The following is a 24,508-nucleotide window of genomic DNA, read 5'->3' on the forward strand; positions in this document are numbered from 1 at the left end:
TTCCTTGTCTGGTTGTCTGTCGTGCACTTATTGAGTGTAGGGACCGTCGCCCAGTTGTACCCCGTCGCCTAGGGCGGGTCATTGCAAGTAGGCAGGGACTGAGTGGCGGGTAGATTAGGGCTCACTTGTCTGTTTCGCTATCCCTGTCATTACATAATCACAAGCCCATATACCTACTCTACCCTGGTCCCTCACACCACTATGGACCCCCTTGAGACCCTGGTTCAGCAAATGCAGGGTCTCACCCTACAGGTCCAGGCCCTGGCTCAGAGGGTCAACCAGCCTGATGCTACCATGGTAGTCCCCCTCACCTCACCTCTTGAACCCCACCTCAAGTTGCCTGACCGATTCTCAGGGGACCGGAAGACTTTTCTCTCCTTTCGGGAGAGTTTTAGGCTCTATTTTCGTTTAAAGCCCCACTCCTCAGGTTCTGAGTGCCAGCGGGTGGTTATAATTATGTCCCGGTTCCAGGAAGGGCCCCAAGAATGGGCCTTCTCCTTGGCTCCTGACGCCCCTGAACTTTCCTCCGTTGATCTTTTCTTTTCTGCTCTCGGACTCATTTATGACGAGACTGACAGGACTGCCTTTGCCGAGAGTCAGCTGGTGACCTTACGTCAGGGTAAGAGACCTGTTGAGGAGTATTGCTCTGACTTTAGGAAGTGGTGCGTAGCTTCTCGGTGGAATGACCCTGCTTTAAGGTGCCAGTTTAGGTTGGGTCTGTCGAACGCCCTGAAAGACCTGCTAGTTAGCTATCCCTCTTCTGACTCCCTAGACCAGGTTATGGCTTTAGCGGTACGACTTGACCGACGTCTCAGGGAACGACAACGTGAACGTTTATGTGTTTTCTCCTCTGACTCCCCCATGATGCCTCCCGAGGTTCCGTTGCTTCGTTCTTCCACGGAAGACTTGGAGGTACCTATGCAACTCGGGGCCTCCGTGTCCCCCCAACAACGTAGAGAGTTCCGCAGGAAGAATGGTCTCTGCTTCTATTGTGGAGATGACAAGCATAAAGTGAACACCTGTCCTAGGTGTAAGAATAAGCAGCCGGAAAACTTCCGCGCCTAAGTGATCATCGGGGAGGTCACTTGGGCGCACAGGTATTTCCCGTAAATATGAAATGTAATAAAATCTTGCTTCCCTTTCAGGTCTCTTTTGGTGGTAGGTCTGCTACCGGCAGTGCCTTCGTGGACTCAGGGTCGTCTGCTAATATCATGTCTGTGGAATTTGCTATGTCTCTAGCTATGCCTTTGATTGATTTGCCTAAACCTGTCCCGGTAGTGGGTATCGACTCCACTCCTCTTGCTAATGGTTATTTTACACAGCATACCCCTGTTTTTGAACTCCTTGTTGGCTCCATGCATTTGGAGCAGTGCTCTGTACTATTGATGCAGGGATTATCGTCCGATTTGGTTTTAGGCCTTCCCTGGTTGCAGTTACATAATCCCACGTTTGACTGGAATACTGGGGATCTTACCAAATGGGGTAATGAATGCTTGACGTCATGTTTTTCTGTTAATTCTATTTCTCCCCCTGAGGAGGTGAACACGCTACCTGAGTTTGTTCAGGACTTCGCTGATGTTTTCTCTGTGGAGGCCTCCGAAGTGTTACCTCATAGAAAATACGATTGCGCTATCGATTTGGTTCCAGGAGCTAAGCTCCCTAAGGGTAGGATATTTAATCTCTCTTGTCCCGAACGTGAAGCCATGAGAGAGTATATCCAGGAATGCCTGGCCAAGGGTTACATTCGCCCCTCTACTTCTCCGGTAGGTGCTGGCTTCTTCTTCGTAGGGAAGAAGGATGGTGGTCTTAGGCCATGCATTGACTACCGTAACTTGAATAAGGTCACTGTAAGGAACCAGTATCCCCTTCCTTTGATTCCTGATCTCTTTAATCAGGTTCAGGGGGCCCAATAATTCTCTAAGTTTGATCTACGGGGGGCGTATAACCTTATTCGCATCAAAGAGGGGGATGAGTGGAAGACTGCGTTTAACACGCCCGAAGGTCATTTCGAATACCTCGTCATGCCCTTTGGGTTGTGTAATGCTCCCGCGTTCTTCCAGAATTTCATAAATGAGATTTTAAGAGATTACCTGGGGGTATTTCTTGTAGTGTACCTTGATGACATACTTGTGTTTTCCAAGGACTGGTCCTCCCACATTGAGCATGTCAGGAAGGTGCTCCAGGTCCTTCGGGAAAACAAACTGCATTGAAAAAAACTGTGCTTTTCTTTCAAAAATAAGGAAATTTGTAAGTGACCCTAAACTTTTGAACGGTAGTGTATATATATATATATATATATATATATATATATATCAGAAAAAAATGGTGACAGCACACTGCGACACTAATGCCACCTAAACCGCTAAATATAAATAAATATGCACTAAATATAAATAAATATGCAACCCCTTAAATTGTGTGCCCTCTGGAATGTCTTTTTTTTTTTACACAAATTACTGGGACTCCCAGCGATCAGCTGTAACCTGTGGTGGAAACTGGCAACAAGTGTTCAATTTCTCTGCAGCCCCACCACAGGGCAAATTAATCATTACACAGTGCCCATTGAAATCAATAAGCTGTCCCTGTGAGAGTCGCACAATAGGTTACATCAGAATTCTTTATAAGTATATTTGAATATTGTTTTTCTAAACTAGACCAGCCTTTTAACGAAGATCACATAGGGATGTTCCTACATTATGGTTGTGGTAGGACACAGGCTGACGGAAACCTGCAACCAACATTTCTTATTAGTCCAGTGTGATTGGGAAGTCATCTATCTTACCCCAGATTTTGCATTCACTTGAACTTAGTGTAAAATAGCTGGTTTTACAATGTACTGAAAGGCTCCATTGCTGTGTGTTATTTTACTCACCTTCCCATTAAACTGGCAATTCCCAATCCAGCACTGTCATGGACCTCCACATAATCAAACCTGCATCCCTTTTCTGATTCTAGGCTGAAATTGTTGAACTGAATTTGAATGATTAGACCATCAGCGACAGAGATAAGCCAGCGACAAACTGTTTTACCAGGATAAAGATCCGGATGATTGGGTGAGAAGAGGGATCCCTGCAGATTTTTTAGTGAGCCCCCACAATCTAAAACCAAAAACACAACATTCATTCATAATCATAGTGTGCCCCATAATATATTTACGTGCAGCGCCGGCCTTAGGGATGTGCGACCTGTGCGAGTGCACAGGGCGCCACAACCTCCCCACATGTAGAGGGCGCCACTGGGCAGGCCGTTTGAGCTCAGCTCCTCGTTACACACGGAGGAAGCAGCGACAGCAAGAGTAGAGGCGGAAGCTCTGCCCCCAGCCCGTCTTGCAAAAAACCTGTCAGCAAGGAGAGATGGTAAGTGCCAATTTGTGTCTATATGTCTCTGTGAGTATATGTTCCAGTATGTTTGTGTGTACAGTTATCAGAGTGTGGTATTACATAGGACTGCAGGTAACGTATACTACATTATCTCTACTCAGAGAGTTATCACTATGTGTTATCTGTGGTTTTACGTAGGACTGCAGATAACACTACTACATTATCTGTACTCAGAGCATTATCACTGTGTTATTTGTTGTGTTACATAGGACAGCAGATAACACTATTACATTATCTGTACTGTGTATGTGTGTGCCTGTGTGTGTGTGTGTGTGTGTGTGTGTGTGTGTGTGTATGTATGTGTGTGTATGTGTGTATATGTGTGTGTGTGTGTGTGTATGTATGTGTATATGTGTGTGTGTGTGTGTGTGTGTGTGTGTGACACAAGCCATGAATAAGGACAAGAGCGTTGTCCGCAACACATAGGCCAATTCATACTGTGCCCCTGTGCACATTTGGAACTTTTTAAAACCTGTTTGGTATAAACTTGAAACACTGTTTCCTTTTAAACTATCTTAGCGCTGGATCAAAGACCTCTTCTTTTCTTCTATAACTGTGTGTTACAATGTATGTTCTTCAAAATATGGGTCATGTTCCTATGGGAAATGGAGCCGACCATAAAAATGCTAAAGCTGAATTCACACGTTGCAGATTTGTTGTGGATTTTGTTGCAGATTTGACGGGAATCTCACCTTTTAAACCCGCATTGAGAATCTGCTACAAATCCGTGACATGTGAACTTAGCCTAAGGCCATCTTTACACATCACAATTTGTTGCAGATTTTGATGCAAAAAAATGGGAAATGAAGTAAGAACTTATTTTTCCTCCTGGATCTACTTCTGGCATTGTCTCAAAAATCTGCTTCAAAATCGTCAACAAATCCCAATGTGTGAATATGGCCTAAAGCTCTACAGTGACTTTTGATTGCCCACAAGTTGCAGTAAAAGTCAGCATTTCCCTATGAGTGAAAGAGTTGCGGGCAACTTCTGACAATCGCAATAATTCCTACCAAGGTTGAATTAAATCAACTGGCGTTTCTCCCCAGAGAGGAAATGTCTTATTGGTGTCTCAAGGGTGACTAAAAGTCGCCATAAAGCACTAGCCCTAAAATTACATGAATTTAAAGGGGAAATTGAGTCACAATTATCTTATGTCATAGATTTATGTAAGATGGTCACATTCAAATCATAATTCTAAAGCTTATGATGGCAAAAACGCTGTTAAAAATGTCAGCCCTTTTATAGAAGTATAATTTGCCTTGCCCTATTACTCTATTTTTGCATGTATCTTTCATTGATATGTAATGGGATTGTTTATGAGCTCTTTCCTGTACCGTTTTCAGCGTTCTCTCCTGTACTGTTTACCTATATTGGATCTGATGATCCATAGTTTGTCCGATCCTGACTATTGATATACTACTTTGTGGGCCTTTGTGCTTTGTTTTGCTCACTAGATTCCCTGTTTTGTACACATAGCGCTTATTCCAGCGTTGATATCGGCGCTGTATGTGCTGGCCACCTTTAGCTCCCCCTTGTTACCACTGATGCTTTATGCATCTCTTTCATAGGCTGCGTGGTTACTATGGAACCGCCCCCTGTAGGGGCGTGTGTTCTCACACGCCTTATTCCTTCACTGGACGGCCCGATACTACGCAACGCCCCTATGGGTGGGGCTTGGGTGAATAAAACTTCCGAGTTTCCACGGCGCGCGTCAGACCACTATCAGATGTCTCATATGCGCCGTTACACTAAAACGAACAGCTGAATATCAGCTGACAGGCAACTGTACGTTAATTAATTCAGGCAACTCGTACCCCTGAGGACGCTCCCCTACAAGGTGCAGAAACGCGTTGGGAGTGTGCCTGTTAACTAATCTGTGGCAATCAGATCTCATTAATATTTGCCAAGCACTCTGAGTCAGTTTTTATGTGATCATTTCACCTGTGATATAATCAGGCATCCATGAATGGGTGCTTGCTGATTATCTATCTTTTTGTCACATACATCTCAGTCTGCGCTCTTGATCTGGCTGCCAACGCCTGTACCTGGATCTTTTGGCACTCTGTGCCCTACCAATTTTAATAATTTTGTTAATAAACAATTATTTTAAACGTTTATACAGGCAGAATAATTACATCTTAGTAATTTAAACGTATACCTCTACACAGTAATCTCTTGTATTTTTTCCTTTTATAGAAGTAACTCACTTCTATTCACGTCAGCTGCGTTCCGGTTATGTGGACAAGCAGCAGCGCCACACCATGTGACCTGCCAGACGCTGCTTCCCTCAGGTATGCTCTGTGGTTATGCTCATTGTAACGCCACCTCCCAGAAGCCGAAACTTAGTTCGGCTGTCTTCCTCCACCTTGTTAGAACCACTGCTAACAGACACTGACAGCGCCGATTAAGTTCCTTTCCGGCTTGTCAGAGAAGAAGAATGCAACTGTGAATGCTCTGATTTTTCTCTATGGAGAAGAACCATAGGCAGAGTGAATGGGCCGTATCACTGATAGATCAATGCGTATTACAGAGACAATGCTGAGAGACATGTGTGCACACCACTGCCAGATGGAGCAGATGGACACACATTTCAAGCAAAGCAGAAAATCTAGGGGGCGCTACCACTGACACCATTGATATTTCAGCACAGAAAAATTATTTTTAATGGACATATAGTAGTGTTCAAAAAAATAGCTGTCCAACATCATTAAAGGGAACCTGTCACCAGCATTTCGCCTATTGAACGCTACTCATCCCTTGCTGGCCGCTGCTGTCAAGAGTTCATTGTCGTTATCCCCTCTCCTAAACTCCTCCTTCGACTGTAAATAACATTCTGCAAACATTTTGCAGCTTTTTTTGGTTATAATCCGTCAGTCTCGTTCGTTCCTTTTCGTTCCTTTTCTTATGCTCACCCACCGACAAAAACGGGCACGCCCTGAAGGCCAAAATATCATTTAAGATAGCGCACATTCGCCTTCATGTATGGAGGCGGGGTTAACTCAGAAAGACTTGAGGAATGAAGATATGACCCTTTTATGCACATTAGCATACAGTGCAGGAACACTAAAATAATGAATACTAAAAGTACAGAGCCGACTTAGAAGATAATTATAGGTTACATAAAAATTATTTTTACCCACTACCACCAGGTATTACTGGTTTAATAGGTGAAATGCTGGTGACAGGTTCCCTTTAACCTGATAAATCAATGTTTTTGGTACAAGTGATATTTCTCCATAGCAAATAATTTACTTGTAGGTGTAGTAAAAAAAGACCTAACAATTTGGACATGCATGCTGCTCATTCTGAGTAATTGACAAATTAATTGAAAGGGCTTGTTCAAAATAATAGCAGTGAGGAGTTAAATTGGTAAAGTCATTCATTCTGTGGAATAACAGGTGTCAATTTTGGCCCTTATTTAAAGTAGTAGGGCGGCAAATGTTGCACATGTTGGTTATAGTGCATTTCCTTCTTAAATACTGGGAAAGTGGGTCGTTCCAGACATTGTTTTGATAAATATAGTACTTTGATTAAAAAGTTGATTGTAGAGGGAAAAACAGAAGTGCAGCAAATTATAGGCTGCTCAGCTAAAATGATCTCAAATGCCTTGAAGTGGCAACCAAAACCTGAAAGACGTGGAAGGAAGCAGGAAACTACTGTCCGAATGAATCGAAGACTAGCTAAAATGGCAAAGGCTCAGCTAATGATCACCTCCAGAAAGATCAAATAAGATCTGAAGTTACCAGTGAGTACTGCTGTTAGGAAAACAACTGTTCCCTTAAGGTCGCTAGTACAACCTGTCTAACTTCTGGGTGGTTTTTCTTTTGCTTTGAGACTATCTCTCTTCTCTGCCTTTCTGCCAATCTGCTGTGTGTTTTTATTTATACATCTCTTTGCTTGTGAATCTTCCTATTTCCTGGTTCCTGATCAAGCTAGTGACTGCTCCGGCACTTCTGTTTTATGGACCTCGTGTATACTGACCTCGGCTTGTCTCTCGTTAACCGTCTGCCTACCGATTCTGATTATCCGCTCCCGACTGGTGTTGACCGTGGCTTGTCTGATTACCTCTACTCCGTTTCTGGACTTTCAGTTAACCTTCTGGCTGCCTGGTTTCCAGCTCAGGTTTGCCTGCACTGCACCTCTTTTCCAAAACTGCACTCTGCAAAGACAACCTGGGTTCTAAGCAGCAAAGTTCATTTCACCTTGCTGTCAGAATTAAGTGAAGCCAAGTTACCAGCAAGAACTCCCCGCAAAGTCCCGTTGTTGAAAAAAAGACATGTCCTGAATAGGTTAAAATTTGCCAAGGAACACATTGACTGGCCCAAAGAGAAGTGGTGCAACATTTTTGTGGGCTTATGAGAGCAAAATTGTTCTTTTTGGGTCTAGTGGCCGCAGACGGTATGTCAGATGACTCCCGAGCACGAAATTAAAGCCAGAGTGCACTGTGAAGATAGTAAAGCATGGTGTTGCAAAAATCATGATATGGCGATGTTTCTCATACAATGGTTTTGGGCCTATTTATCGCATACAAGGGATCATGGATCAGTTTGAATATATCAAAATACTTGGGATCATGTTGCCCTATGCCGAAGAAGAAATGCACTTGAAATGGGTGTTTTAACAGGACAATGACCCAAAACACACTAGTAAGCGAACAGCATCTTGGTTACAGACAAACAGGATTGAGGTAATGGAGTGGCCAGCCCAATCCACTGACCTCAATCCCATAGAGAACTTGTGGAATGACATAAAAAATGCGGTTTATGAGGCAAAACCCAAAAATGCAGAAGAACTGTGGAATGTCGTCCAATCTTCCTGGACTGGATGCCTGTTCAGAGGGGCCAGAAGTTGGTTGACTCCATGCAACACAGATGTCAAGTTAGTTATGCCACTAAATATTAGTTCAGTAAAGTGAAATCTGAAACTGTTTTTCAGTTTATACATAACATTTTTGAGTTGTTTTTTTTTTTAACAGCCTAATAGTCCCTTTTCTTTACTTTCTATAATGGTCACAAACGGGATACATTTTGTTATAGTTTTGATATGGAATTGAAAGTGTAGTATTTCCAGTGCATTTGGATTTAAGCAAATAAAAGTTATTATAATGATTTTGTGCTTTATTTGCTTTTTCAAACTCACTGTTATTTTTTTTAACACTACTGTATATTGCTAATCTAATTATTTTTAAACGTTCTATTTTTTCATATTGATATTCATTTATTAAAGCCTTCATATTATACTTTTGCACCTCGCAGACATACCCCAGTGCTTCTGGCTGCAGTTCTCTTCATCTTTTTGATCAGCACAATCTGAAACTCCATCACACAGAGATGGAAGCAACAGGCAGCGTCTTCTATCACACAAGAATTCATCCCAGGAACAGCTTCCTGCCGAAAGAGAAGATCAATAAAGATGAAGAACAAACAAATCTCTGCAAGCAGGGCCGCCATCAGGAATTTCAGGGCCCCCTACAGCGAAATTTTCTGGGCCCCCCTACCGTGGCACCGCCTGTTAACGGTATTCCGTCCAGCACTATATCATGGTACCCAGGGCCGCCATCAGGGGGGGTATTAGGGGTACTGATGTGAGAGGCCCAGCCAAACCTAATTGAAAGGGGGGCCCGGCAAACTGCCGCGACTTGCCTTTGGTAGAAAAAAAACAGGCCCCTGCAATGGGGCCCGTTTTTTTCACCAAAAGAATGTCATGAGCTGCGGGCCCCCCTTTCAATTAGGTTTGGCCGGGCCTCTCACATCAGTACCCCTAATACCCCCCCTGATATCGACCCTGGGTGGCATGGGGGCCGTCAAACACCGCCGCCCGTGCGACCGATCGCGCGCACCCGCAAACTCCCGCGCATGCGCACCGGCGACCGCCTGGAACCGCGCACCGAATTTTGAGGCAGATTTTGACCTGCCCACACTATCTTGCCGCGTTTGTTGCCCGTGGCGATTGAGGACAGCAGACAGAAAACGCAGCGAAAAATGCATTTTCTGCCTCCCATTGATTTCGATGGGAGGTCAGAGGCGGAACCGCGGCAAGAAAGGACGTGCTGCTTTTTATTTTTTCCGCGACTGGCTCCCATTGATTTCAGATTAAATCAATGGGAGGTGGTTTTGGAAGTTGTTTGGTGCTGATTCTGACGCAGCGTCCGAGTCAATATCAAGGCCCAAAAACTCTGTGAACTGGGCCTTATTGTTAGGGCTTATTCAGACGAACGTGTAATACGTCCGTGCAACGTGCGTGATTTTCACGCGCCTCGCACGGACCTGTGTTACTCTATGGGGTCGTGCAGACTGTCAGTGATTTTCACGCAGCGTGTGTCCGTGTGTCCGCTGCGTAAAACTGACGACATGTCCGATATTTGTGCATTGTTCGCGCATCACGCACCCATTGAAGTCAATGGGTGCGTGAAAATCACGGCCAGCACTTCCGCAGCCGTATGAACTATGAATGAAAACAGAAAAGCACCACGTGCTACAAGCATACAAACAGAGTGTCATAATGATGGCGGCTGCGCGGAAATCACGCAGCCGCGCATCATACGCTGCTGCCACACCGAGCTGTTATGGACCTTTTGCATGCGAAAATGCCACGTTTTTGCGCGCGCAAAAAGCACACGCTCGTGTAAATCCGGCCTTAGGGTAGGAACACACTAGGCATGAACACTGCGGATTTTATGCAACACATTTTATTGTAGAGAATCCGCAGCGTATTACAGTCGCAGCAGAGTGGATGAGATTTGAACAAATCTCATCCGCACGCTGTAAAAATAATGGACCTGCAGTGTGACTTTTGGCTTTTTAAGCCGCAGCGTGTCAATTTATTCTGTGAAATCGCTGCTCCTCTGTTGCGGAAATGCTGCGGTTCTGCGGCAAAAATCACAAATGAGAAAAAAAAAAAGGCACTTTTTTAAATTTATAAAAAAGTCTAGACTTGCCCCGGCCGTAGTTTAGGTGACGCGATCCTCTATTCTTAGCGCAGCCCGGCCTCCTGTCATGACGTTTCATCCCATGTGACTGCTGCAGCGGTCACATGGTCTACAGCGTCATCCCAGGAGGTGGGGCTACGTTCAGAAGAGAGAGATGCGTCACTTAAACTACGGCCGGGGCAAGTCTAAACTTTTTTTTCCCTGCAGGATTCCCGCAGCGGACAAGCCTCACGAAACCTGCGCCACTATTTGGTGCGGTTTTGCTGGCAGAATTCCCTGCGGCTACCGGGGCGGATAAGCTGTGTAGTTTTACTCAGCATATCCGCCTAGTGTGTCCCTTATGATGTCGCTCCTGGGTTGCGGGTGCGCGCGCGGGCTGTCGCGCGGGCGGTCGCGGGTACGAGCGCGGTCTCGAGTGCGGGCGTTCGTGGGTGCGCGCTCGCGAGTGCGCACGCGCGGGAGCTTCGTTGTGTGCGCGATCGGGTGCGCGGGCGGACTGTTTGACGGCCCCCCATGACGAGGGGAGGGGAGGGGGCCCGCAGCAGCAGCAGCTCATGACATTCTTTTGGTGAAAAAAACGGGCCCCATTGCAGGGGCCCGTTTTTTCCTACCAAAAGAATGTCGCGGCAGTTGCCGGGCCCCCCTTTCAATTAGGTTTGGCCGGGCCCCTCACACCAGTATCCCTAATACCCCCCTGATGGCGGCCCTGTCTGCAAGTATTACACAGACTTACCTACCCTGTGTAACGTCGAGCATTTGGTATGTAGCAAGGAAGCCTGTTCCACCAGTGTGATCATCAGATACAAACTGAACTTGTAACCTACTGGAGCTGGAAATAAAAGTGGTGGGAGCGACAGAACCGCAGAATCTGCAATAATAGCAGGAGTCATCACACATAGCATAATGAATTGATTATTATCACCCGATAACAAGTTTTCCATTGAGAATTTCTACCTGCTTGATGTATTTTCATCTCTAACCTCCAACCAATCAAAGAGGCAAAATCCATAATGTCCCACATCTAAGACCAGTACCTTCAGCTGGACAAGACGCCCCTCTCCTGCCTCCAGCATCCAAGAACAGCGACAGTTAGAGGGGTAGTGGAAGGGGTAATTTGGAGAACTCAGTGATCCTTCAGAGTCCCTCAAAAATCCACCACATCCTAAGTAGTGACATAAGAGAAAAATGTATTAATTGTATATATTTCAAATTAGAAACAAAACAGCTAAGATATTTATTTATGAAATCTGCAGTGCCGTGCCTAATTAACATTTGAATAAACATCACATTCTGATGTAAAGATCCTCTTACACGGCCTGATATGGGCCGTGTAAACGCGCGCGGATCAACGAAACAGCTCGTTGATCAGCACTCGTTTGCTCCTTTCTCAAGGAGCAATGCATGGGGACGAGCGATTGCTACTACGAGCGCTCATCCCCATGCATTTCTATCATGTCGGCAGCACATCTCCCTGTTTACACAGGGAGATGTGCTGCCCACAATGATATTTCATGCTGCATAAACGATACGATCAGCCGATCGTTTGCTCATTCATCGGCTGATCGTTGCTCTGTTTACACAGGGCAATAATCTGGAACGAGCGTTCATATGAACGCTCGTTTTCCCGATAATGTAAAAGGGCCTTAAGAATCTGACAATTATACAGGGATGAGAAGTGCTACAGTTATCACTTTTAACCCCTTCTCGACTGCCCACTGTCTTTTGATGGCAGGCAGTGCAGGTCCGGAGTCTACAGCGATGTGTTTTGACTTCGCTGTAAAAAAGGCTAATGGGTGCTCCACTGAGCAATAATGATCTAAGCAGCTATTACAAACAGCTCCTGTACTTAGAGAGGCCTGCTAAATACAGCTGGGATCGGAGAAAACTCTGATACCAGCTGGTTAAGCCTTTGATTGTCAAGGTTTATGACCACTGCATGATCAAAGGAGAGACTCCCCTCTTCGATCCGTGATGCAATCGAATACTGAAAGAACCCTCTGCAGACAGCCCTGGGGAGCTAGAAAGGACTGCGGAGTAGTCTGTCCTGTAAGCCTGCTGTTAGGGCACACTATGTGTTGTCCTAACAGCAGCCTGGTTTATTAGTGACACAGTGTAATGTATTATTAAAGTATACAGGAATATGCTTATACACTGAAAGTATAAAATAAAGTTTTAAAAAAATTATTCATGGGATTAAAAAATGTCCACAAAAAAAAACATTATTTAGCATAAAATATATTTTATTGCCCATGCATTACGTAAAAATGAAACATATAAGGAATCTAGACGACCGTAAAAAACTGAGTAATTAATTTAACAGGCTATGTAGTGTTGAACGTGAACGATGTTAAAAAAAATAAACACAAAAAACAATGTCGAAAATCGCTTTTTACTATATCTATGCAGCAAAAAATAAATTACCCAGTTTTATTTGTACCCCCAAACTGTGCAGGAAAAAACGAAATTTCTCCTGCATAAAACAAAGCCTCATATAGCCACAGCAATGAAAAAAACAAGAAGTTATAGCTGCTGAAAGGCAGATAGGTAAAAATGAAAAAATGCAGCTTGTCATCAAGGCCTTATAAGGCTTGGTCATTAAGAGGTTAAAGGAAGTTCCTTAAAATGTTGTGCTCCCTTTTTTATTAAAAAAATAGGTTTTTCAATAGCTATACAATTGTGTCCCAGTTGCTGCAAAACAACATAAGTTTATATATTACATTCTAGGTTTTCAGTTACAGCTCTGACAAAATTTGAGTGCCGGGCCTGCAATAAATAATTAAAGTGATAAGTGCTCCAAGCAAGCAAATTGTTAACACAGCCCACGTTTATCTAATGACTCTTGTGGTTGGTAAGGTGCCTATGACGTTTAAGAGCCAAAGGCCCTGACCACTCTCTGCAGCACACTAAAGAGAAACAGTTCAATGACAATTTTTGTAGATCTCTATATATACAGTCATGTGAAAAGTAAGGACACCCCATGTAAAGCATTATTTTTTAACATGTGTGGACATATTAATATTTGATCGTAACAGTAAAAAAGAAAAGTGATTGAAGTGATATGTCTGTAACTTATTTAACCGGTTAAGGACTAGACTGGTTTACAGCTAAATGACCTGAGAAAATTTCTCAATTTTGCTATGCGCTTCTTTAGATGACTATAACTCTGCAGGTGAATAATGTTCATCTTTGAATTTTAAACTCTTTTTTTAAAGAATAGATAGGGCTTTGTTTTAGTGGCATTTGTCAGTATACATCATTTTAATTTTTTTCTGTAAAGTGGGCAAAATTGGCAAAAAATTCAAGAATTTAGCAAATGCGTACGTTTATGCTAGCATGTTTTACACACAGTGCGGACCACGGACAAAATTCCTTTCTTCTCTTTTCACATTCTGCCACTTCTCCCATGCATGGGGATACCAAATATGTGTGCTTTATTCACTGTGCGGGCATGTGCCAGGGCTTGGCATAAAAGGAGGCTTTTTGGGCTTTTCGGTCCAGGAATTCTGCATTTGATTTTATAGCAGCTTACGGTTTTCTGGGGGGCCTAATGCTGCTGAAACATTAGAATCACCCCATAAATGACTTCATTCACACAAGTAGACCCCACAAGGTTTTCTTCAAGGAGTTTATCATATTTTTTTAGCAAATGCGTCAGTTTATGCCAGCATTTTTCACACACAGTATGGACCACAGACAAAATTAATTACCTTTCACATTCTGCAACTTCTCCTGTGCATGGGGATACCATTTATGTGTGCCTTATTATCACATAGAGATGTAGGAGGGCTTACGATAGAAGAAGCTTATTTCACAAATCACCTTTTTTCAAAGCTGATTTTACAAAACTCAGCAGAGTTTCTATAACACTTCCAAAATATCTGCTCTTGAAGCAGGGATCTCAAAATATTCATCTAGGGGTATAATGGGATTTTTTTGGGGGGGGTTTCCTAAAATAAGAAATTGTGGTTTTATGCAAATGGAGCTCTCCAGGAGATTAGAAAATATGCAAACATGGCATCCACCCCCCCCCCCCACCCATTCCCTCCCTCACCCTTGGAGTAAAATCATTGAAAAAATTAAAATATCATGTATGGCAAATATATTTTCAACTAATTAACTAAAATCTAATAATTCAGAACAGTGTGGTATTTTTTAAAACATGGATGAATGCACAGGCCTGGTTGCGAGGGACATGAGGTAATAAATATCGGGAATATTTGCGGTGCCTGTCTTTTCTGCAGATGCGGCACTTTTTCTGGGGGTTGCTTCTAGTTGGTGTTGGTGGAATGCGAGTGATAAAATGTCTTTCAGTCAGTCGTTTGACATCCTCAGACTGGGGGCATTCTCGGGTGTCCTGAACATCAAATATTAGGCCTTCGATAATTTTCTCCTGGAAATCCTGATATGTGTCCCTGCCTCTGTTTTTTTTTGTAGAGCACAAATGAATTGTGGATTTCGACCTGTAGACTATAAATGGACACTTTTTTGTACCTGGTTTTTGTTTTGCGTTTCACTAAATAGGGCTGTAAAATCTGGTCGCTTAAATCCCCCCCCCCATGTACTTGTTATATTCGGACACGCTCACTGGTTTGTGCTTGTCCGATGTTGCCCCCCTTTCCCTCACTGCCACTGTTCCTGCAGTATGAATCGTGCTTAGCACATACACATCTTTGCGGTCCCTGTACTTGATCGGCAGCAATTCCTCAGATGCATAATCACAGGAGTCCCCCTTTACCACGCGCTTCCCCACTAATTGCTGCGGAAAACCAATTCGGTTTTTGTGCATTGTGCCACATGCTCCGGTCCTTGCAGCATGCAAATGCCTAAACAGGGGCACACTAGAATAAAAATGTTCACAGTACAGGTGGTACCCCTTGTGAAGCAAAGGCTGCATTATCTCCCACACAATTTTGCTGCTGGTAGAAAGATCAGGGGGGCATCCAGGAACATTTATTGAGCGGTCCCGCCCTTCATAAATTCTGAAGGCGGTAATATACCCTGACCCGCTTTCACACAATATAGAAAGCTTAACGCCATATCTTGCCCTTTTGGAAGGTAGATATTGGAGAAAGCTAAGCCTTCCATGGAAATTGAGGAGGGATTCGTCCACGGTTACATTCTGCTCAGGGGTGTAGAGTTGCAGGAATAAATTATTGAGGGGATTCATTAGCGGTCTTATTTTGAACAACCGATCATGGTTTGCATCGGTACTTGGGGGGCCTGTGCGTTGTCATTGAAGTGGAGGAACCTCATTATTGTTTCATAACGAGACCTGGGCATTACTGCAGAATACACTGGGGTGGCTTGGGTGGGTCTTGTTGACCAGTAAGACCTAATGGAGGGCTTTTTGACAATACCCATATTTAGGGAGAGACCCAAAAAAAATGTAATTCCTGCAAATTGGTGGGTGTCCAATCCCTGGCATGGGTGGATGAAGGTTTCTGCCTTATATACTAAGCAGCATATAAATTTGTTTCGTGGACAATGATATTTAGGAGGTCGTCTGTAATAAATAAATTGAAGTAATACATTTGGACAAAATTTGCATTGTCCACAGTTATGCCAGGAGTGGCAGTAAATCTGTGGATTCTAGGCCCAAAAGATGGAGCATGTGCCCATACAAGAGCCTGAACTGGAGGAACCAGGCTGTCCTGTACTAAAGCGCCATTAGGCCCTGCACTTTCATGTTCCGCTGTTTCTACTGCGTCAGGTATAACGTCCCCTGAAGATGAACCTGAAGTGACGCTATCATCGTCACTGCCTAAAACAGGTTCCATCACTGACGCCATCTCTGATGCGGTCTCAGACTCTGACCACAGCATGGCGAATGCCTCCTAAGCGCTAAATAACTTGCTCGCCATAATGTCACTAATACTAACTAAACAAACAATTTAATTTTTTTTATATATATATTTTTTTTTATAACAGATTATATATATAGATGTATGGTCACACTTAGGCTAGATTCACATGGGCGTTGCGCATCTCGGATGTGAAAACCGGCGTTTTTCACGTCCGAGGTGCATCCGTGCTCTGCGCTGTGTGACGCGATATCACGCATCCCCCATAGACTAGAGTCTATGGAGGGATGCGTGAAGCGTGAAAAAATAGGACGTGTCCTATTTTCTCACGGACCCTTCACAGGGTCCGTTGAAACAACGGCCGTGTGGACGGCCACATTGAATTATATAGGTCCGTGTGACAGCCGTTGTTTCATCGGCCATCACACGTATTTCAATTTCATTTTTATTCATTAGATAGTAGCCTGTAGAAAAAATAATAATAAAAAAATATTTATATATTATAGTTTGCCTTTAAGATGGTAAAGCTAATAGAACATTTTTGGGATATGGGAAGGTACTTCCCCCCGCCCTGTAGTACAGTCTTTCAGGGCGAGCTGTACGGCTGTATATCTGAAGGCCACGCCATCTTTCTTTGGGCATTGCTCGTTGGATAAGAGAGGTATCTCTGTGCATGCACTGCTTTTCCCCTCATGCAGTCAGCTGCAGACCATCTATTACAGCCATCTTTGTTAAGGCAATTTCCAATTTATTAATTTTTTCTAATCTTACCATTATTATTTGTTTCTAGCTTCAGGGTCCAAGCTTCATACCTTTAGGGACAATCTCTTAACAGCCTGATACCCAGAAATAAGTGTGTTTTCTGGGCCAATATTCTGCCAGTACTTGAGTCCCTCCCCTTGTCCCTCCATACCTTGATTAAGAGGGATATTTAAACCCCTTGTCCCTATGCAGGTTGCTTCTGTAGTCTTTTGGAGCTGGTAAGTGTATGTGTCCTGTGATCGGTACTGTGATTTTTTTTGGTCATTCTGCTTATGCTAGCTTTTCCTTAGATAGGAGTTATGAACTGCCTGCATATTCGGTAGACATGTCAGGACTACATCCAAGGCAAGAGATCTTCAAAGTGATTCCATTTATCGTGCAGAAATTATGACGCTGCTCTTGCCGATGGATGTGAAGACCAACTTTGTAGTCAGTCTCTGCCATTACCCCCACCACGATGTTGTTGGTTACAGTACTAATTATCTTTATATTGTATTTTAGGAAATCGCCTTAGGCGGGAATCATGTTTGTCTATCTCAGCAGCTTCTCAAGAGATGATGTCTTTGGCTAAGGACTTTGTCCATTCCTTCATGGCAGAAGTAAGGGAAGACCTTCAGGACCAGTGTTCTTCTCGGTGTCATAGATGAGTGGGGGGGGGGAGCGCATCCTCTCGCCCATTGGATGCAACCCATACAGAGGATCGAGGGAAAAAGAAAGATCCTCCCCAGAACCAGGTGGCAAACGTCTTAACTTCTGATGCCACAGTCATAGCCATAAGGGTCAGGCTAGTATGTTTTGTTTCTGAATGGCGAGACTTAGTTCAGGACCCATGGGCTACAAAGATAGTAGAACATGGCTACAACATACATTTTCTTTTCCACTTAGGAGACAGTTTTTTCTCTACCAGCCTGCCATCCTTACACACAAGAAGACTTGCCATGATACAAGGCTTGAGAGAATTCACTCTGTCACGATCACAGGGTATGTGGACCCACTAGGCCACTCCTCTGTAGCAGAGAGGCAGCTGGCCTAGTCACAGTCTATACAAAAGTCTATAGCAGTTTGTAACACACGGGTACCTGAACTAGTCCAGACAGTGGCTTTGGCTTCAGCACGGATGGAGGTAGGTGCAGCAGGTTGCGGCAGACGTGGCGGACAGTACAAGACATGGCAGAAGACACTGGATGTGGCAGAAGACACTGGATGTGGCAAACGACAGCAGGTGCAGTAGGACACCACTCCAACACTAAGGTTCAGAAACGAGAACACAGCACGGGATACAGGATACGGGTAACAGGGCTAGGGTAACAACTGGAAAGGGAAAACACTGAGGGACCATTTGCAAGACAGACTTGGGATACACTAACAATGTTCAGGCAAGGATCAGAAGGGCAGGGCCCTTCTTATAGTCCAGGAATCATGTGTCGTTGATGATGATGATTGTTTCACATGTGCGCGCACTGGCCCTTTAAGACCGGGCGTGTGCGTGCACGCGCACCCTACGGGACACTGGAGCGGAGCTGATCTCACTGATCCATGGCCACGGGCGTCGGGAGGTGAGTAAACCCGACGGCCCGCGGCCATGGACGCTACAGTATCCCCCCCTCTTACTCCCCTCCTCTTCGGACCAGAGTGAGAGAGAAACTTCTTAATGAGAGCAGGGACACTGAGGTTCTCTTCCGACTCCCAGGACCTCTCCTCAGGACCAAACCCTCTCCAGTCCACCAAATAGATGCAGGAAAAAACTGGAGTCTTCAAGAGGCGCTGCTACACTTGGGATAGACCTGCAGACCCGTGAATAGTAGTAAGGCACGTATGCAGTTGAAGTGAGTACCAAAGGTTTATTGTAAATGATAAAAGGCAACGCGTTTCAATGCTGAAATAGCATCTTCATCAGGCCATAAGACCTTCGTTATGTAAGGTCTTAAATACTAATCTTACACAAAGAGAAAAACCGCCAAAGTAACGGGGTTCAAAGGGCAATAAGGACGTCATTAACTGGATCAAACGGTCACGGGGCGTATCAATTACATCAAGTATACATAATGAGAAAAAAGAAAGCAACAAATACTGAAGTAAATACACAGTGAACATTATTAAAATTGAAACAATGCCAATATATGAAAAAAAAAATAATATATATATATATGACTATTACTATTTTTTGGTTGATAATTCGATAGGATTGTGATAAAAGTGTATAATAATTATTATAAAAGCATATAATAATTAAAAATATATGACAATATATATAAAAATAGTGCAGTGATTGATTTATATTAATGTAATAAAAAGCCGGACTAAAACCGGTAAAATTGAATTATGCAGAAAACAAAAAAAAGACTCAGCAGAGTGTCAAGGGTTAACAGATGATTATTATAAAATTTACCTATAAATAATTATTATAATAATCATCTGTGTACTCCTTTTCAGACATGTCCACTGATTTGATTGGTGGTGCTCATTAACCCTTGACACTCTGCTGAGTCTTTTTTTAGTTTTCTGCATAATTCAATTTTACCAGTTTTAGGCTATGTTCACACGGAGTATTTTGGGGGAGGAATATCTGCCTCAAAGTTCCAAACGGAATTTTGAGGCAGATATTCCTCCCCCAAAATACTCCGTGTGAACAGCAATTATCGCGCCGTTTTTCGCCCGCGGCCATTGAGCGCCGCGGGCATAAAACAGCGAGATATACGCTTTCTCCTGCCTCCCATTGAAGTCAATGGGAGGTCGGAGGCGGAAGCGCCCGAAGATAGGGCATGTCGCTTCTTTTTCCCGCGAGGCAGTTTTACTGCTCGCGGGAAAAAGACGCCGACGCCTCCCATTGAAATCAATGGGAGGCGTTCTCGGGCCGTTTCTGCCGAGTTTTGCGACGCGGTTTCCGCGTCCAAAAACTCGGCAAAAGACCCCGTGTGAACATAGCCTTAGTCCGGCTTTTTATTACATTAATATAAATCAATCACTGCACTATTTTTATATACGGTATATTGTCATATATTTTTAATTATTATATGCTTTTATAATAATTATTGTACACTTTTCTCGCAATCCTATTGAATTATCAACCAAAAAATAGTAATAGTCATACATATATATATATATATATATATATATATATATATAGACAAATCAAGGGTAGGAGCAGCACTGTGATTCCTTGCCTGTTAAGGCTGGTGCTCAGCTTTCAAACAGGGAGTGACCTCTCCCTGCACAAACGTGTATCCAAAAAAGAGAGATAGAAGCAGCACTCAAAAAAACTCTGGTTTATTCATCCAGCATGCTGGATGAATAAACCAAAGGGTTTTTTTGAGTGCTGCCTCTATCTCTCTTTTTTGGATATATATATATATTCATATATTGGCATTGTTTCAATTTTAATAATGTTCACGGTGTATTTACTTCAGTATTTGTTGCTTTCTTTTTTCTCATTATGTATACTTGATTTAATTGATACGCCCCGTGACCGTTTGATGACGTCCTCATTGCCCTTTGAACCCCGTTACTTTGGCGGTTTTTCTTTTTGTGTAAGATTAGTATTTAAGACCTTACATAACGAAGGTCTTATGGCCTGATGAAGATGCTGTTTCAGCATTGAAACGCCTTGCCTTTTATAATTTACAATAAACCTTTGGTACTCACTTCAACTGCATACGTGCCTTACTACTATTCACGGGTCTGCATGTCTATCCCGAGTGTAGCAGCGCCTCTTGAAGACTCCAGTTTTTTCCTGCATCTATAGCATTATTACCTGCGGTCTCACGAAGGATCACCGGTATCGAGTCTTGGCAGCAGCACACATATGATTAAGGGCTTACTTTCACTTTCTACCAGGTTAGTAGTAATTGGTCAATCTTCACTACAATTTACCGTGGTAACCTGCATTATGTGGCGCCGTGGTTTTTGTTCTTTTTCCCCAGTCCACCAAATAGAAAGTCCTTCCTCCTACCCTTTTGCAGTCCAGGATCTCCCTCACCGCAAACACATCAGAAGAACCGCTGGGAGCAACTGTGGAACTGGAAGTCTTACTGTAGCGGTCCAGGACCACTGGTTTCAGGAGGGACACATGAAAGCAGTTGGGGATTCTGAGGGTAGGAGGCAGCCGCAGCTTATAGGAGACAGGGTTTATCTGTTGCAGAATCTCAAAAGGATCGAGGAACCTGGGAGCAAACTTGTATGAAGGCACCTTCAAACTAATTTTCCATGAGGACAGCCAGACTTTGGTACCTGGAAGATACTGAGGCGGCTCTCTTCTCTTTGTATGCGCTTTTCGCTTCATGTGATCGACTGCCAGCAGAGTCAGCAGCGGGTACCTGAGATGTAATCGACACAGGAAGAGGGATTCTAGGATGTTGACTGTACACAATGTAAAACGGAGTGGAAGTGGTGGACTCGCTTGTGTGGTTGTTATACGAGAACTCGGCCCATGGAACTGTACCTCGGGCCTTGAGGACGTGGCCATTCCAGGACATTCTGTCGAGACATGTCAGGATGATGGAGGATCGAGGCTGAAGTGAAGGCTTTCTTGAGGCTAATAAACGCGGACTCTGCCTCTGGAGTCCACACCTTGGCGTTCACACCCTTCTTGGTAAGGGTAGAGATGGGAGCCGTCAGATATGAGAAGTTTGGAATAAACTGCCGGTAGAAATTGGCGAATCCCAGGAACCGCTGTATGGACCTCAGGCCTTGAGGACGTGGCCATTCCAGGACAGACTTTAGTTTCTCATGATCCATCTTAAGACCTTGATCCGAGATGATGTAGCCCAGAAAGGGCAAAGACTTCTTTTCAAAGACGCACTTCTCCAACTTGGCATATAAACAATTCTCCCTTAGTCGCAGTAGAACCTGACGGACATGCCTCCAATGGGTCATCAGATCTGGGGAGAAAATCAAAATATCATTGAGATAAACTACAACACAGATATAGAGGAGATCTCGGAAGATATCATTGATGAATTCTTGAAAGACTGCGGGGGCGTTACGCGGTCCGAAGGGCATCACCAGGTATTCGTAGTGTCCATCTCGGGTATTGAACGCCGTCTTCCACTCGTCCCCTTGACATATTCTAATCAAATTATAAGCCCCACGCAAGTCTAATTTTGCAAACCGAGCAATGCCCCAAATTGTGCCAATGGTCACAGTGACTGATATAATAAACCAGAAAGAGAAGAAAAGTCACGACCAAGTATTTGCAAAATTACAAACAATCTTTTTTTCAGTCAAAAATACACAGAAAAAAACACATTACAACTATACACAGTAAAAAGAATGAACCCTCATAAAGAGATGGAATCCGAACATGAAAGCAGCCTGGTCCCCCAGATGTTAAAATGGTCACAAGATCCCACAAAGAGCATAAATCAATATTATTAGGCAGGTGCTAAGCATAGTACATTTGCACAGATAGATACCTAAAAAAATATACATGCAAAGTGCAGTCATAGGCAAGCTAATGAGCAGTATACCTACACCTACGTAGTGGAAAATGAGCAGGAGAACAGGACCGGGAGGGGAGACCGCTGCCAGACCCGACGCGCGTTTCGCTGGTGCTTCGTCAGGGGTGAAGGTCTAATTTTGAAAAAAATTCTGGCTCCTCGTATACGGTCAAACAGCTTGGATATAAGTGGCAACGGGTATTTGTTCTTGACCGTGATCTGGTTGAGACCACGGTAGTCAATGCAGGGTCAAAGAGATCCGGCTCTCTTCTTAACGCAGAAGAACCCGGCCCAGGTGGAAGATTTTCGTATAAAACCCCTCTCCAAATTCTCCTTGATATAGGCTGACATGGATAAAGTCTCTGGCAAGGAGAGAGGATATAACCGTCCACGGGGAAGAGAAGCATTTGGAACCAGTTCAATGGGACAGTCATAATTTCCGATGTGGAGGCAACGTCTCAGCCTCTCGCTTGCTGAGATGGTAGATCGGAGAGTGACAGGAGGAGGCAGAGGGGGCATAACAGAATGAACTTGTGACAGGCAATGTCTATGGCATCTGGGACCCCATTGAAGAATTTCTCCGGAACTCCAGCCAAGAACCGGGGCATGTAGGCGAAGCCTTGGCAGACCTGGCCCAGCAGGATAGGATTGATAGCCTTAGGAAGTACAAGGAAGGCGATCTGCTCCGAGTGAAGAGCTCCGACCCATAGTGTCATTGGCTCCGTGATGAACACAATCGGATCGGGCAATGGTAGACCATTCACAGAGGCAACAGCCAGGGGTCTCTCCAGAAGAACTGTAGGTAGATGTACACGATCCACTAGATCCTGCTGGATGAAATTAGCAGCTGCACCTGAGTCAAGATAGGCAGAGGAGGGATGTGACGTCTCTCCGGAGACGATGGCCACAGGAATCATTTGGAAGAGGTTTTAACATTTGGAGACGTCCCACCTAGAGTTGCCTCTTCAACCAACCCTAGGTACTGGAGTTTCCCGGTTTCTGTGGGCATTGGTGCACAAAATGACCCTTAAGGCCACAATACATACATAGTCCAGAGGAGCGTCTGCGATGCTTCTCTTCTTCAGACAACCGGACTTGGTCTACCTGCATGGGTTCTTAAGGTAGCGCACTAGGGGAAGGCAATAGTGGTCTCTGGACCGAGGGTGCTAGTCTGTGGCCCTGGCTCTCATGTCAAACTTATTGAGTACGCTCCCAGATTCTCATGTTATCCAAGTTAGCCGAGTGGCTAACAGGCTGAGGGCATCCAAGGTAGAATGAAGGTCGCGGGCCAACAGTTCGTCCTTGATGTGAGAGGACAGTCCCTGCCAGAAGGTCGCCACCAGTGCCTCATTGTTCCATGCCAGCTCTGCTTCCAGGGTACGGAAGGAGATAGCATACTCCCCTATGGCACGAAAGGACTGCGGGAACAAGGCTAGGTCCGAGGATACAGGTCCTTGTTGCTCCAAGATTGGGTTTGCCCATGCGAGGGCCTTGCCAGCGTTGAGGGAGATGATAAACGCTACATTGGCCTCCTCGGAGGAGAAGAGATGAGCCCGTAGCCTAAAATGAACCGTGCATTGGTTAATAAATCCCCTACAGGCATCATAGCGAGGAGGAAGAGGCAGAGGAACTGTGGAGGAGCAACGGGCAGTGGCACAGCAATAGCCTCTGGAGGAGGATATGGAGGAGGAACAATGAGTTGATCCAGACGAACCATGATAGTATTTACCACCTCCAGGAGTTGATCCTGACGAGTGCGTAGGTCATCTCCGAGTGTATCTTCTGGACTGCGGTCTTGGGCTGACCAGCGGGTTCCATGGCCTGAGTGTACTGTCACGATCACAGGGTATGTGGACCCACTAGGCTGCTCCGCCATAGCGGAGAGGCAGCTGGCCTAGTCACAGTCTATACAAAAGTCTACAGCAGTTCGTAACACACAGGGACCTGAACTAGTCCAGACAGTGGCTGTGGCTTCAGCATGGATGGAGGTAGGTGCAGCAGGTTGCACCAGACGTGGCGGACAGTACAAGACGTAGCAGAAGACACTTGACATGGCAGAAGACACTGGACGTGGGAGAAGACACTGGACGTGGCAAACGACAGCAGGTGCAGTAGGACACGACTCCAACACTAAGAGGCTCAGAAACTAGAACACAGCACGGGATACAGGATACGGGTAACAGGGCACGGGTAACAACTGGA

The 24,508-nt window shown here is 44.5% G+C and overlaps 1 protein-coding gene across 1 annotated transcript in view; it reads right to left on the bottom strand.

Moving 5' to 3' along the window:
• MFRP (membrane frizzled-related protein) overlaps positions 1-24,508 on the bottom strand; it is an 82,958-nt gene that overhangs the window by 14,250 nt on the left and 44,200 nt on the right. Inside the window, exons 6-9 of the mRNA XM_075838911.1 lie at positions 11,263-11,470; positions 11,046-11,176; positions 8,642-8,767; positions 2,873-3,098 (exon numbers count right to left, since the gene is read on the bottom strand). Of these exons, the coding sequence (XP_075695026.1) occupies positions 2,873-3,098; positions 8,642-8,767; positions 11,046-11,176; positions 11,263-11,470 (691 nt within the window). The remainder of the gene's footprint in view (positions 1-2,872; positions 3,099-8,641; positions 8,768-11,045; positions 11,177-11,262; positions 11,471-24,508) is intronic.

This window comes from Rhinoderma darwinii, chromosome 10 (genome assembly GCF_050947455.1).
Source record: "Rhinoderma darwinii isolate aRhiDar2 chromosome 10, aRhiDar2.hap1, whole genome shotgun sequence".
Taxonomy (NCBI): Eukaryota; Metazoa; Chordata; class Amphibia; order Anura; family Rhinodermatidae; genus Rhinoderma; species Rhinoderma darwinii.